The sequence below is a fragment of the Micropterus dolomieu genome, linkage group LG07 (assembly GCF_021292245.1).
Source record: "Micropterus dolomieu isolate WLL.071019.BEF.003 ecotype Adirondacks linkage group LG07, ASM2129224v1, whole genome shotgun sequence".
NCBI classification, from domain to species: Eukaryota; Metazoa; Chordata; class Actinopteri; order Centrarchiformes; family Centrarchidae; genus Micropterus; species Micropterus dolomieu.
The window spans coordinates 25,684,031-25,699,765 of NC_060156.1; the positions used below are offsets into that span (position 1 = coordinate 25,684,031).

The 15,735-nt window shown below is 42.0% G+C and overlaps 1 protein-coding gene across 3 annotated transcripts in view; it reads right to left on the reverse strand.

Annotated features, from left to right (window-relative positions):
• Positions 1-1,347: 1,347 nt before the first annotated feature.
• ankrd44 (ankyrin repeat domain 44) overlaps positions 1,348-15,735 on the reverse strand; it is a 43,387-nt gene continuing 28,999 nt past the window's right edge. For 2 of the 3 annotated variants that reach the window (XM_046053357.1, XM_046053358.1), the window contains exons 16-28: positions 11,450-11,561; positions 10,528-10,599; positions 8,915-9,116; positions 7,317-7,404; positions 7,070-7,187; positions 6,086-6,308; positions 5,496-5,583; positions 4,739-4,822; positions 4,490-4,635; positions 4,273-4,355; positions 3,874-3,956; positions 3,642-3,733; positions 1,348-2,478 (exon numbers count right to left, since the gene is read on the reverse strand). In XM_046053357.1, the coding sequence (XP_045909313.1) occupies positions 2,219-2,478; positions 3,642-3,733; positions 3,874-3,956; positions 4,273-4,355; positions 4,490-4,635; positions 4,739-4,822; positions 5,496-5,583; positions 6,086-6,308; positions 7,070-7,187; positions 7,317-7,404; positions 8,915-9,116; positions 10,528-10,599; positions 11,450-11,561 (1,651 nt within the window). In that variant the 3' untranslated portion in view covers positions 1,348-2,218. The remainder of the gene's footprint in view (positions 2,479-3,641; positions 3,734-3,873; positions 3,957-4,272; positions 4,356-4,489; positions 4,636-4,738; positions 4,823-5,495; positions 5,584-6,085; positions 6,309-7,069; positions 7,188-7,316; positions 7,405-8,914; positions 9,117-10,527; positions 10,600-11,449; positions 11,562-15,735) is intronic. The other variant, XM_046053359.1, reaches the window with a different exon arrangement.

The window sequence follows — 15,735 nt, forward strand, 5'->3', positions numbered from 1 at the left end:
CAGAGGGGAGGAGGGGGAGGAGAGAAAAGTGGTCAAGGCCCTGTGTTATTTTACATTTAAGTGCTGGCAGTATTTGTACCATCATGTAATATTTAATAAATACCACATCGAACTGAGGACACCTAAAATAGCTTTTCATCATTTCAGAAATTTGGTCTTTGCGGAGAATCTAGGCTCTCATGATTCAACGTTTAGAGCTGCCCAGGTGGGATAAGGCTGGTCACCATTGGCTGGTCAGGGAAGGAGAAATACAGAGTCAAAACAGCGCAGGAGGCCGATCTAGGCCAAAGGATTAAATGCATAAATAATCCACATCTGCACAAACCCTGTGTTCATCAGTGGCTACATCCCAATTCCCTTATTTCATCTGTCGTTGTGAAGGATGTCCCAATTCACTTATTTCTGCTGGAGACTCGCCTTTGTGGTAGTCAAACCCTTTGTTACCGGGACAAATAACAGCTACTGGACTGAAGTGTAATGCAAGTCCCATGAAGGGAGCGGTTCTGATAGCTGCTTAAGTTTTACATCCCAGATCTGTGAAGCTCCGACACTATTGAATGTCTTTTTAGTATCTCTTAAATTTAATAAATTAAAAATCTCTTTTCATACAAAAGTTTCAAAAAGCAGTGGAAAACGCATAGCAGATTGTCCGCTTCTCTCTCTTTTTTTTTTTTTTTTTTTTTAAATAAAACTAGAGCTGGTTACATCAGCTGTAGATAATTAAAGGTAATTCTGTTAAAATTAAAGTTTGTGCTCTTTGCATTCAGACAAAGATTGTGAGTTTAAAGATGCATCACTCTGTAACAGCACAGTACAACTGTGTTTCTGTAGTTCAACAGGTACCGGCAGAGTGGACACTCTTCTCATGATCACCTCACAGCTGTTCAAGGATCTCCCAGTTTAACTTGGATTCATATCAGATCAGTACTTCCAGTAAGAAGTAAGCAAAGCAGTACAACATATATTATATCATGCTTGTTGTCTTTTCAGGTTGTGACCATTACTAAAGAGGTGGTATTCTGCTTTTTGGCTTTTCCCTCTCCTTTATTGAGTTATATACCTTTTTTTTGTGTGAAAGTGAAAAAGCTCAAAGTCCAGCCCAAAGGGAGATCTCTCACAGAAAACTCTGCTCTGAACTGCCTGAAAGCAGCACGTTTGTAGTCCAGCCGTTTCCCTTCCTTCACTGTGACATCACAGGGATGAATTCTTTTGAAAATGAAACCATGTAAACCTGTTCTGGTACAACCCCTAAATAAGATTTTGAACCTGAAAATGAGCATAATACCACCTCTTTAAGTTGCCACTAAAACTGTTTCTGCCTTCTCGGCCATCAAAAAGGCGATCAGACATCTTTGAGTTATTTAATAATGAACTTACAAACAGAATATCAGTAAATCCAGACACAAATAATGGACTAAAAATCCTGTCTTTTCCTGAATCTCTTCGAGCCAGTGAGGGGAAACGGGGACTCAATTAAGGGAACTGAGATGCACCCACTGTGTCACGTCCTCTTTCCATGTTGAATATTTAAACTACAGAATATCTTGCGCACTTTGAATTCCAGCCAAAGTTCATCAAAACCTAAAAGCAAATTCCATTTTGTGCTTTAGTTTGCAGTTTAAAAACAAGCTCTACGTACCTGCTTGTGTGACCTTTCAGTACGTGTTAATTAATTGTTTGTGGAAGTCCAATATTTGGTACAACAAGCCAAAATCATAAAGGTTAAAATTACACTTAGCTTTCTTAATAGTCTACTTCATTTTGTACAAACAGTTTAAAATGGCTTTTTTTTTTAAGACAAAACCAGTCTCAGAGGCGAGCTGCTAGGCCATGCAGAGACTAAGTACCGAGGTCGGTTTGGATTTAAGCACCCGTGAGTAGAAAGAACAAACCGTGGTTTAAGTTAACACAAGCATGCAGACCCAAACCATGGCTGATCCAGATCGAGTTCTTCTTCTTCTGCAGCCACAGCTTCATGGAGCAAAATACTCGGCTGCAGTAATCGGTCCAGGACCTCCAGCCTGGTGTCACAGGAGGGGCCCACATGAAGATACAGGCCCTGCAAGCTGTGTCACAACCAAGTCTCTACCCTTCTCCCTCAAGAGTGCACGTTACAGAATAAAACCGCATCATTCCTGGAAAGGGGGGAGGGGGGGGGGGGGTTAAAAGTTCAGGTGCACAGTTCGAGGTAGGAGGGCAGAGAGTCTGTTAAGAAGGGTCAGAAGGTTTCCGAATCCTCAGAGTCGTTCTCGGTGGTTCCCTCACTGGAGGGTCCAGAGGGGTTCCTGGGGCTGCGAGGCCCACGTGGGCCGGTGCCCAGGCCTTTACCCCCTTGGTGGGGCAACTGCCTCAGCAGGGAGCCTGGGGAGGGAGCCCCGGAGCTGCAAGGGGAGCAGAAAGGCATCATGGTAGCCAGAATGAGAGCCAGACAGTCAGCTACCTCTCTGCTAGGAGCACAAGCCAGAGCAGGCGTCAGACCTGAGGTAGAGAGAGAGAGGGGAGGGAGGGTGGGGGCAGAAACAAAAGAGGGAAAGGAAGAGGAGGAGAGCGAGAGACGTGGACGAGGAGGAAGCGGGGAAGGCGAAGCAGGAGCAGAAGACAAAGGAGGGACGGAGCAGCATTCCATTAGTGTTCAGCCAGCTGACGCAGTCCCCAAACACAGCGTCGAGGGAGGGGGGTCAAACCGAGCACAGGGACGACCACAGCTGACGACTGGCGCTACACAACATCTGATACAAAGCAAACAAGCAGCTAGGATACAGTTTAAATTAGGGTTCCCACTGTCGGTCCACTGGCAACACTTTTAACCCTTTCCGACCCACTGCTTGAATTATTTTACACATCAGTCTGTTTACAGGTGTTGCACTGGTGCATCTCTGAAAAAATCTGTTGGTGTGGAGTTACAAAGAAGTAAGCTCATCAGACCTCTGTAGCCCGCTGCTCATCTCTGCTGCAGGCTACTGGCTGCAAGCATAACACACCCAAATCTCCAGATGTACTGGCTGCGGTCAAGTAGCATTGTGAGTAATGTAGGCACCAGCTATTGACAAGAAGAATGTGTGGAATCAAAAAAGACTATATCTCTGGTACTGCTGCATTGATTTTTATATATATATATATATATATATATATATGATAAATATATAGTTTTTAATGGTCCATTGTGAGTCAATGAATTTGAATTTGGTTTTCATGGATTTATAATGTTGCTGGACGGCCTCGGCCAACCATGAAACGCATGCCCTCGGTTTCAGTGAATTACCTTTGTTGCATGTTGTTCCACATCTCTGCCTTCATGTCACCTCTTTACTGTCGCCATCAAATAAAAGGCAAAAACTGGTGGAGCGTCATCAATTGTCCTATTTGTAAAAATAGTCTAGTTTCTAAACTTCCCAAGAGAAATGAATGCCTGAGATGTTTTCTTGATGATTCCATGCTATTCCACAAACTCCAAGACCAGTGGGAACCCTTTTTGAAGATTCATTTGCAGCACACATGGAAAATCATATTAAAACTATTATTTTGTCAAATTGAGCTCATGCTGGAACAGAAAAAAACACATCCATGCTGAACAATGACCATAGCGTGCATCTTGCGCCTGTTAATTGCCTGGACCAGGTTCCGGACCAGGTTCACCCTACCGTTCTCATCCACCGTCTGAACGTTGGCTCCTCGGGACAGCAGCTCCTGGACTGCCTTCTTCAGACCGCTACGAGCCGCCAGGTGGAGAGGACTGGCAGAGACAGAAGGTTTATTAAAGTAACGTAAAGAAGTCTGAAACATACGACCATATGTTCTTTCTCTCTATAGATCATCAATTTCAGTGAATTTGAATACTTCTTTTTGTTTCGGACAGAGGTTTTGGATACTCACGTCTGCAACGCTGCATTTGTGGCATTTATAAGCGCAGTGTCTGACAGCTTCTGCAGCATGAACATCACACAATCTTCCTTTCCCTGAACGGAGAAGACGTCGGGTTATAGCGAGCAGAGACAAAGGCCAGAACCACAGCGCCACCCTCAGAAGCTGTTTTAATCGTTATTTTCATAAGAATTTGTCATATGTAAGGGTTCACTGAGCCTACAGAGACTTATCAGCTGAATCTACAGCTCCCCTCGGCTGGTCGATATAACGTTATAATATATTTCTTTATCATTTCTGTTCCTGTTTTAACGTATGTAAGTGCTGTGTACGACTCCAGTTGAACGCCACACTCCGGGCAGACACTGGGATTAAGACAAACAACAAATAAAATGGAGGGTGGACACTTACATTACTGCAAGCTAGATGCAAGGCGGTGTTGCCGTCTTTGTCCGTCAGACTGAGGTTGGCATTGGCGCTGGTCAACAGCACCTCTGGAGCACAAGACAGAATCAGAGCCATGTTCACACACACAATCAAAAGCTGCTATGTAGTTCTAAATGTTATAAAACAATGTAAACACAGTGCAGTGTTGAAGCTATAAGCAGAGTACAAAATATCTCCGTACCGAGGGCTCCGACTCTGCCCTTCTCAGCCGCCATCATCAGTGCAGTGCGGCCTGATTGGTCTACAGCATCGACAGCTGCGTCGTGGGACAGGAGCAGCTGGACACAGTCGACGTGGCCCGAGAATGCTGCGGCATGAAGAGGAGTCCTGCAGGCGGGAGGGATGGGAGAGGAAGGAATGAAAACAGAAGATACAGCAGAGCCGAAAGAGTGTTATGGTGTCAACACACACACACACACACACATCTTACCTGTCCTTAGCGTCTTTGCAGCCAGCGATGTCTGACCCCATCGCCTCCAGCAGCAGCGATGCACACGGCTCGTGATCGTTCACCCTGTGAGTTTAAACACACGGAAATGAAGGAAAATTAGGAAGTCTGTAACATCCCAGTACTGTTCCATATAAAACTATCTACTTTTCAACGTGTAATGCCTTTTAACGGTTAACTTTATGTTGCTGCTTAATGTAGATCCAGAGCAGCAGGATATTTAATGATGCTTAAGGCTAAAAATATCAGTGTTCCTTTTGAATACTAGAAAAGGCTGAAAACTTGATGAAAAGACGGTATAATAAGCAGCTCTTTAGCATTTCTTTTCACTTTCTGTAGCATTTCCTGAGCTGTCCTCACCACTGTTCATGGCTACAACAGGGTAGAAATAAGTAGAATAACAATTAGAGAAAATACTGATCAATTAATCATTTATCAAGCAAGAGTTACTAATATTTGCTATTTCAAGCTCTTCTAATGTGAGGATTTGCTTCTTTTTCTCTGAAGTGTCTCACTGAACTAAACATAAAGAAAAAACAAGTTGACTGGCATTCATCGCAATTTTATAGACTAAACTTTTATGAAAAAAATTGATAAAAGGATCATTAATTCATTAATTAGAGTCTTAGTATCGCCACAGTTTTAAACCCGTTTAAAACTATCTACAATTTTCAGGAAATACCTGTAAAAACTACAACCAATAATCAATAATAATGTTGAATGCGTGTGTGTTACTTACACAGCACAGTGCAGAGGGGTGAATGGGTTCCCATCAATACAACGACAACCCTTCTGCTCCAGCAGAACCTCCACACACCCCTCGTGACCTACAAACACAAACACACACATGGAGTATTGGAAAAGATCATCACACTTTACTACTATAATATAATAAAAACAAAATTTGCAGATTTATTCATTCAGATAAAAGATAATAATAATGATCGGAAATGAATAAATCTATAAAAACAATGAGTTCAGTTGAAGACCAACTTCTGTTTACTGTATGTCCCTCTCCAAATCTCTTACAAGCTTTAAATGTGGGTCTTTGTCAGAATGTCTTTTTCAGAATAAGCAGGACTGTCTGAAAATGAAGATTTATTTGATGTGAATAATAACAGTCAAGGTTTATAATTGATTATGTACACATGAAGAATTTTGGTTCGCCCAGAAAACAAAAAGTTAAATGTTAAAATGCATTTTCTGTGAGGTTTCAAGTGAAACTGACAGGAACTATGAGCTCATGACGGTCTCAACCAATAAATAACACAGTGACAACAGTCCACAACCCACTACTGCTGTATATCTGAATGAAAGCCTGACACTGACCGTAGTAGCAGGCCCAGTGCAGCGGCGTGTACCCGCTATGGTCCCTCAGCGGGGGCAGCGACGGCGGCTCGGAGCAGGCAATGCTCAGCAGCTCGCTCAGCCAGGAGGCGTGGCCCCGGGCCGCGGCCAGGTGGATGGCAGTACGACCTCGCATGTCGCCGAGCAAAATGGAGGCTTCCTGCTCCAACAGACACTGGATGCACTCCTCCTGACCACACAGCAGCTGGGGGGGGGGGGAGGTTATGAGAACCGTGTTTAGTTTACAGTATTATTAAGCATTTTCTAAAGCATAACACGTGTCTGAAGGTTTATTTCCTGATGTCTAGGAAGCTACTAATATCTGTGAGATATAAAAGAGAGAAATATTTTTCTTTCCTTTTGGTCCATTGAAAAAATGCCTAGATATGATCATCCAAAATAAAAGACTAAGAATGACTCTGGAACAGCAGGTAATTGTAGTTAATGTGCTAAAATGAGAAAAACACTGGTCCTGTTATAGTATTTTAAATGTTGCCATGGGAAGCAGACAGCAGGAGAAATTGAGCACATTGAATGCAAGTACAAATTGTAGTGTAAAACATAAAAATCCCGCTGATTTACAGCAGTCTACCAAATCAAAATAGATAAACAAACTATGTGACAGAAATGAAATCTACCTGAAAATAAATGTACTGATAAATAACTAAATATAACTGATAATAATGTGGTTTATTTATTTATTCTGAGTAAATTCAGATTGGTTAGAGGTTCATAACGTCAGCAATTTGGTTTACTGTCCAAATGAACAGAGACGTGCACATGTAAGACATTTTATTATATAATATTATATTATATAATATTATATAATTTATTATAATGAAACACAGATAAATATAATTGTTCTGGTGGCACTCTATTCTCAGAAAAGGCAAGACAGAAAGAGGAAGTGAGAAAAACAGAAAGACAGTGAGACCTGAAGGACTTTTCATAGTGTTTAATGCTCACCCCGAGGTGCAGCGCAGTGAGGCCGTGGTTATTGGCCACGTTGACGTTAGCTTCCCTCTCCAACAGCAGCGACACGGCGTCAACGTGACCTCCAGCTACCGCCAGCATCAGAGGAGTCCTGCAGACGAGGACGAGGCAGAGGATGTGTGAGAGAAAGACGGGACACATCGAAAAGACTGGAATAGATGAGGAAAAACTGAACGGGAGGGGGGAAAAAAACACTGCAGAATAAAATAGGATCACTCACTGTCCCTGAGAGTCAGCAGCATCTATGAGGTCGGCACTGTCCGATTCATCCAGCAGGAGGCGCACACATGTCGTGTGGCCGTTCATCACTGGAGGAAGGAGGGTGTGACAGCAAGAGAGCAGAGCGACAGGAAAGTTTATGAATAATCAGTTAGATGACACATCAGTTCATAGTGATCAGATTGCGATGAAGGAAATAAGAACCACAAACGTTAAAAGAGCAAGTAGTGAGCTGAATAGAAACCATGAACAATATTTACAACAAATAAGTCTTATACACCGATATGTGAACACACAAGTTGTGAACTGCAATTAAGAGCAGCATGGGCAGAAATATGGCAAATGAGAAATTACTCCTCAGTTAAACATGTCTCAGGTTTAAGATATGAAAGAAAGCCTGAACAACCTCAGGTGGATTTGGCCACATGAGAAACCAACTCTAATCTTAGTTTGTGTGAAAATACTGTGAAGGGCGGACGATACCGCAGCTCTGAAGCTGTGAACCTGTGAACAGTTTCAATATGATAAGCTTGTGTCAAATAAAGAAAACATTGTGACTCAAAAAGAGCTTCAATCACACTGACAGTTCATTTCCACCTGATACCAAGATATGGTATTATATTAATCCCTAATCGCCACATTGCGACTCATGAAATGTCAAATACCGACCATGACGTTAAAACACATGAGCCCACAGCGCAGGAAAGGCACATTTCACATTTTGTGGCTTTTTGGGGCATTTACTAGTTATTTTACTGCAGCACTGCACAACAATGTGTAGTAACATGTGGCTTGTTGGACTGCTCACATATGAGATTAAATCAAACATCCTTCAAGCCTGGAGTCAAAGGTGTTGTAGAGCTTTGGCTCCAGGCTTGAAGGACTGAGTTTAAAGCCCCAAAGCAATTTTAAATAAATGTAACTATTTTTAAAGGTGGATTATTTGAGTAAAGTTTAAGTTGGGGAAGAAGAAATACACCTCATGGCCGAAAGTATGGAGACACCCAAACATTAAATCCATATGTGATTGTTAAACATCCATGAGCATTAATCTGCTGCAGTTTAGAGCCTCCACTCTTCTGCATTCAGGCTTTCCACCAGATGTTGAACCAGCTGCAGGGATTTCCACCCATTCAGACACGTGACCATTAGCAAGGTCCAACCCCGATGCTGGGTGATCAGGTCTGGCCCACAGTGCTGTTTCAGTTCCTCCCAAAGGTGTTTCATGAGGTTGAGGTCAGGGCTCTGCGCAGGCCGGTCAAGTTCTTTCAAACCGAACTGGGAAAACCATGTCTTTATGGAGCTGGGGTTTATGCACAGGGGCGTTGTCATGTTGGAACAAGAATGAACCTTTCCCCAAACTTTAAACACAAAGCTAGAAGCATGTAGTTGTTTAAAATATCATTGTATTTTGTTGCATTAAGATTTCACTTAAGGGAAACTGGTCCAAACCATGAAAAACAGCCACAGAAACATGGAACACGTGTCCACATACTTTTGGCCATATCAGACTAGATATGTTTTGATACCAGATGTAAACAGTGGCACAGAAATGTGATTAAAATCATTTGAACAATGTGAGATTGAAACTGAGCCCACCTGCCAGGTGGACGGGGTTGCGTCCGTGCTGGGTGTCAGTGGAGCGCGGCGACGCCCCCTGGCTGAGGAGGGTGTGAACACAGTCAGTGTGACCCCGGAGAGCGGCCAGAGCCAGGGGAGTCCTCCCTGCCTCATCCCCCTGGTCCACCTCCCTCTCCCCCTGCAGCAGTACCTCCAGGGCCTGAGCGTGGCCGTGGTATGCCTGCACAGAGACAGAGACCCTTTAAAATAACACTTCAAAGAGTGGCGTCACGCAGGGAAAAACCAAAGAAACAGGCTGTAAAGACGAATATTATTCATTATAGCTATTTTGATATTCTTTCTTTGGTAGCATCTTACTGATAAAATGGATTTCAAATGAGAATTATTTAACATATAACCTATTAAATATCTTTTTAACCTACAAATCTACAGAAAGCAAATCCTTAAATCAAGGTACGCTGGTTTCTTATTTGTGATGATGAGAAAATGCAAAGGATAATTTGTTTATTATAACTTGGATATTATGGCTTTATTCATCATTGTCTGTTCTCTTACTTGTAATATTCTTTCGTGTCGTTTGTTTCTGTTTCTGGTTGTTTGGTTTGCACTGATTAGCACCACCACTCCGAATTTCTTTGTATATTTTGTACAATTACAAGGCTTCTATTCTAATCCATCAGCTATGACACACAACATTAACAATCAAACAGGCTATAAACAAGCAAACAGTTTAGCCAGATTATCTAAACCCTTTATGTATTAGTTTATTTATGTGGAACAATGCACATTGCTGTAAATGTGCCATAGTTAGACACAATGTTGTTTTTCTTTTGTATTCAGATGTTACAAAGTCACTGTAAAAAAACAGATTATTTTAACTTTCTTTGGGAGGTGAAACAAAAAGTGAGTGGACCCGAACTGTCTGTGATAATCCCCTATCGCACAGGAGCACAGGTGCACATCACTACCACAAGAACGGTAAGTTAAAGTTAACTCAGGACGCCCATCCATAAACTGTGATCGAGGTTTACGCGGGCAGCTCAGTTACCGTTCGTTTTCTACGTTACGAGTACTCTGGAGGTTTGTTCACAACCTGTGTTCGTCTGATTGTTCATGTTTCTTGTCCCATCTGACTTCTTTTTAGAAATATCACTTTTCCAAGTAACTTGTGTTGAGTACACGTTATAACATCAGACAGAAACAAGGGCCAAACCTAAATAAAAGTTTTAATAGTTAGAATTATCCTTCAAAAAAAAGACAAAGACAAATTACTGAGATAATACTGTAATACACAGTATGGAACCTCAGTACACGCATCTCTGGTCAGATTCATAGTCTTGTTTACTTATTGACTGATCAGATAGTTCCTGATTTGAACATTTTGCCAGACAATTACATTTTAAAATTAACATTTAATATTTAAGAACTTTGTACTACCTGGTATTACTTCCATCAAAAATTACATGTGTAATACAGTAACATATCATGCTATCGTGTGATTTGTGTGTTTCGTGTTCTTATATCCTGGTGGGGTTGGGCGTGTAGTTGTGGTGGTTAGGGTTAGGGGTTAGGGAATGCATTATGTCAATGAGATAGTGGAACAAAGGTGTGTGTGTGTGTGTAGGACTCACGGCGAGGTGCAGTGGGCTCCGAGCGTTCTGAGATTCAGGGTCGTCTTGGTGACTGTCGTCCCTGTCCAGCAGCTGCAGATCACAACAACACACATATAACCAGTGGAGGATGAAGTACTCAGACGTTTTTATTGCAGAAGTATTATCAGCAAAATGTACTTCAAGTTTAAAAAGCAGAAGTACTCGTTAATACTGATAAGCAGCATTTTACTGTTATCAGTTGATAATTTTTAACTACTTTATATACAGTTGGGACCAGTGGTTCCCAATCTAGGGGTCGGGCCCCTCCACAGGGTCACAAGATAAATCTGAAGGTAAGTACGATCAATATGGCAGAGAAAAAAAGTAATTTATGGGGCTTTTGCTTTACTTTTTTTTTTTTTTATGAGTTTACTTTTCTGGCCTAAAACAAGAGCAAAAAAATATTTTTCAAGGGGAAATTACTCTATTTCTGAAAGTGAAAAGGGCCCAACTAGACACCGCTGTTTTGTAATAGTCACAAGCCTTAAACATTGGGAACCAATAGTTTAATCTTAAACACTGCAATGTATTTTATTAACTTATACATTTATTTTGTGAAATCTTAATATTATAGAAACTGTCAGATAAATGCAGTGGAGTAAAAAGCCCAATAGTAGTGGAGTGGTAGTATAAACTAGCATTAATTGGAGTGCCACAAAGTACATATTATATATGTACTTATTCTCCACCGCTGTTTAACATGAAACCTACTCAAATATACTGTATCAAAATGTAATGGCACTGTTTGCCAAAGATCTACTTAAATATTTTGACTCAGGATCGACGCTGTAACAAGAGACAGAAACCTGGACTGTCGATATGATCAAACAACAGAGAAAACGCCTGCAGTCACGACACAAGAACACAACTATTTCTTCCGTGTGTGTGTGTTTGAACTGACCAGCTCCAGACAGTGCCTGTGTCCGTAGGCTGCAGCGTAGTGAACGGGACTGTAGCCCTGTTTGTCTTTCAGAGAGGCCGTCGCTCCGCTCTGCAGCAGGAACTCTAAACATCTGGAACACAAACTTTCATTTTAAGACAGTAACTCACAAACACAACAAAGCTAACATGGACTGAACAAGAGCTGAATAGTGGAGAGACAACATCAGAAAGAGTGAGTGAGGCGGTTAAAGGTCTGGATGATGTGTGCAGATGTATGCAAAAGTTATTCAAACCGTACACAGAGTTTACGTGTGATAGTGTGTGCAGTTCCTCATGTTTGTGTGCACAAAGAGAGAACGGGCCTGTTTCATACAACCATAGCACATGAAAAGAGACAGAATTGTATTTCATTTTGGCAACAAATCCAAGACCAAAACCAACAACATGTTAGTTCGTCTTTCAATAGTTCACTTCCCTACCATGTGTAGTACATGTGGCACTCAGCCTCAAGCCCATTGGCTCCTTTGAAGACACATACTTTTTACAGATGGCTCCCAAATATATAGTTTAATTTTTTTAAAAGGCCATTTTTTAGCAATTGTTACTCAAACAGGAGGAAATAGTTCATTTATTGGGATCTATTTTCAGCAGCGGATGAATCCACATGTGGAGCTTATGTGAGTATTTGGGGCAGCAGGTTGGTGTATGTGGGACTGAGCCAAAAATAAACAGTGAGTGTGTTCATGGTGATGAAGGAACACAAGCTCGCTGATGGTTTTAGTCACTCAGAAACTGTCAAATCTGCTTAAAATGATTTACTTTAAAAAGGACAGCCACATTTGTTTCTCTAATGATAATACAAATAAAGCTTTAAACCTAATTCTGTCACTTTCTCTGTGTTTTGTGCATAATTATAAGCTGGTTAACAGTGTGTAGTGTGCCATATAAAGTGGGAAGAACAAGTATTTAATACACTGCTGATTTAGCAGGTTTTCCTACTTACAAAGCATGTAGAGGTCTGTAATTTTATCATAGGTACACTTCAACTGTGAGAGACGGAATCTAAAACAAAAATCCAGAAAATCACATTGTATGATTTCAAAATAATTAATTTGCATGTTATTGCATGACATAAGTATTTGATACATCAGAAAAGCAGAACTTAATATTTGGTACAGAAACCTTTTGTCGAGGGTTTGGGTTGGTTGGGTGGTTTTTCAGTTGTTTCCTATGTTTTTATGTAGTTCTGGGTTTCACTTGTGTTCTGGTTTTGTATTCTTGTGTTTAGTCTTTCATGTGTGGGGTTTTGTAGCCTAGGTTATTCTTTTGTTCATTCGCATGTTTTATTGACTTAGTCTTGTCCCTTATCTTAGTTTTAGTCCTGCATTTTAGTTCCGTTTTATTCTTCCTGGTCCCTTGTCATTTGTTCTGGTTTTTGTCCATGTCATCTGGTTCCACATTTTGTGAGGGGTTGGTTCTTGTGTCCAGTTTCTATTTGTTTGTATGCCCTGTCTGTTCTCTCCTTGTCTGTGTCTTAGTCCTTAGTCCCATGTCTCCATGTTTGTGTTGTCCTGTTTCCAGTTCCCTGCCCTGGTTTTGTTCGGCATGCAGTTGTTTTTATGTTTTACATGCTCTGTCCTTGTGTGTTCCCATATGCTGTACCTCCTGTTTTAGTTTGTAGTTTCTGCTCCTAGTGTGTGTTGTCATGTTTTACTTCCGGTGCTTGTCTCTGATTGTTGAAGTGGGTTCACCTGTGTCTAATTAGTTACTCCCTCATCTGTGTATATAGTGGTTGTCTGTCTTTCACTCCTTGCCAGTTCATTGTTGTCGTCATCATCATGTGTTCTAGTCTAGTGGTTCCGATGCCAGAGTTCTCCAGTGTTACTCGTGCCTCACTTTGGATTTACTTTCAGTTGGATTATTCAACGGTTGTGTTTTAGACTGCTAATACCACCTCACCTGTAAGTTTCACCGTGTGCTCCAATAAACCTCACTCATTCACCAGTACCTGCTCAGTGTCTGCATTTTGGGTCCAATCCTCTGTTCTCCATGTTCAGCCTGGCAGCTGATTTGACACCTTTGTTTGCAATTACGGAGACCATACGTTTCCTGTAGTTCTTGACCAGGTTTGCACACACTGCAGCAGGGATTTTGGCCCACTCCTCCATACAGACCTTCTCCAGATCCTTCAGGTTTCGGGGCTGTCGCTGGGCCGCACGGACTTTCAGTTCCCTCCAAAGATTTTCTATTGGGTTCAGGTCTGGAGACTGGATAGGGCCACTCCAGGACCTTGAGATGCTTCTTACGGAGCCACTCCATAGTTGCCCTGGCTGTGTGTTTCAGGTCGTTGTCATGCTGGAAGACCCAGCCACGACCCATTTTCAATGCTTTTAGTGAGGGAAGGAGGTTGTTGGCCAAGATCTCGCGATACATGGCCCTATCCATCCTCCCCTCAATACGGTGCAGTCATCATGGCCCCTTTGCAGAAAAGCATCCCCAAAGAATGATGTTTCCACCTCCATGCTTCACGGTTGGGATGGTGTTCTTGGGGTTGTACTCATCCTTCTTCTTTCTCCAAACACGGCGAGTGGAGTTTAGACCATAAAGTTCTATTTGTGTCTCAGACCACATGACCTTCTCCCATTCCTCCTCTGGATCATCCAGATGGTCATTGGCAAACTTCAGACAGGCCTGGACATGCGCTGGCTTGAGCAGGGGGACCTTGCGTGTGCTGCATTTTAATCCATGACGGCGTAGTGTGTTACAAATGGTTTACTTTGAGACTGTGGTCCCAGCTCTCTTCAGGTTATTGACCAGGTCCTGCTGTGTAGTTCTGGCCTGATCCCTCACCCTCCTAATGATCACTGATGACCCCCGAGGTGAGATCTTGCATGGAGCCCCAGACCGAGGGAGATTGACTGTCATCTTGAAATTCTTCTAATAATTGCGCCAACAGTTGTTGCCTTCTCACCAAGCTGCTTGCCTATTGTCCTGTAGCCCATCCCAGCCAGTTTTATCCCTGATGTCCTTACACCGCTCTCTGGTCTTGGCCATTGTGGAGAGGTTGGAGTCTGTTTGAGTGTGTGGACAGGTGTCTTTTATACAGGTAACAAGTTCAAACAGGTGCAGTTAATACAGGTAATGAGTGGAGAACAGGAGGGCTTCTTAAAAAAGAACTAACAGGTCTGTGAGAGCCAGAATTCTTACTGGTTGGTAGGTGATCAAATACTTATGTCATGCAATAAAATGTAAATTATTTAAAAATCATACAATGTGATTTCTGGATTTTTGTTTTAGATTCCCTCTCTCACAGTTGAAGTGTACCTACAGTGAAAGTATTCAGACCCTTTGCTCAGTATTTAGTAGAAGCACCCTTTTGATCTAATACAGCCATGAGTCGTTTTGGGAAAGATGCAACAAGTTTTTCACATCTGGATGTGGGTATCCTCTGCCATTCCTCCTTGCAGATCCTCTCCAGTTCTGTCAGGTTGGATGGTAAACGTTGGTGGACAGCCATTTTCAGGTCCAGAGATGCTCAATTGGGTTTAAGTCAGGGCTCTGGCTGGGCCATTCAAGAACAGCCACGGAGTTGTTGTGAAGCCACTCCTTCGTTATTTTAGCGGTGTGCTTAGGGTCATTGTCTTGTTGGAAGGTAAACCTTCGACCCAGTCTGAGGTCCAGAGCACTCTGGAAAAGGTTTTCGTCCAGGATATCCCTGTACTTGGCCGCATTCATCTTTCCCTCGATTGCAACCAGTCGTCCCAAACGTCTTCCATTTGAGGATTATGGAGGCCACTGTGCTCTTAGGAACCTTAAGTGCAGCAGAAATTTTTTTGTAACCTTGGCCAGATCTGTGCCTTGCCACAATTCTGTCTCTGAGCTCTTCAGGCAGTTCCTTTGACCTCATGATTCTCATTTGCTCTGACATGCACTGTGAGCTGTAAGGTCTTATATAGACAGGTGTGTGGCTTTCCTAATCAAGTCCAATCAGTATAATCAAACACAGCTGGACTCAAATGAAGGTGTAGAACCATCTCAAGGATGATCAGAAGAAATAGACAGCACCTGAGTTAAATATGAGTGTCACGGCAAATGGTCTGAATACTTATGACCATGTGATATTTCAGTTTTTCTTTTTTAATAAATTTGCAAAAATTTCTACATTTCTGTTTTTTTCTGTCAAGATGGGGTGCTGAGTGTACATTACTGAGAAATAAAATTAACTTTTTTGATTTTTGGAAAATGGCTGCAATGAAACAAAGAGTGAAAAATTTAAAGGGGTCTGAATACTTTCCGTACCCACTG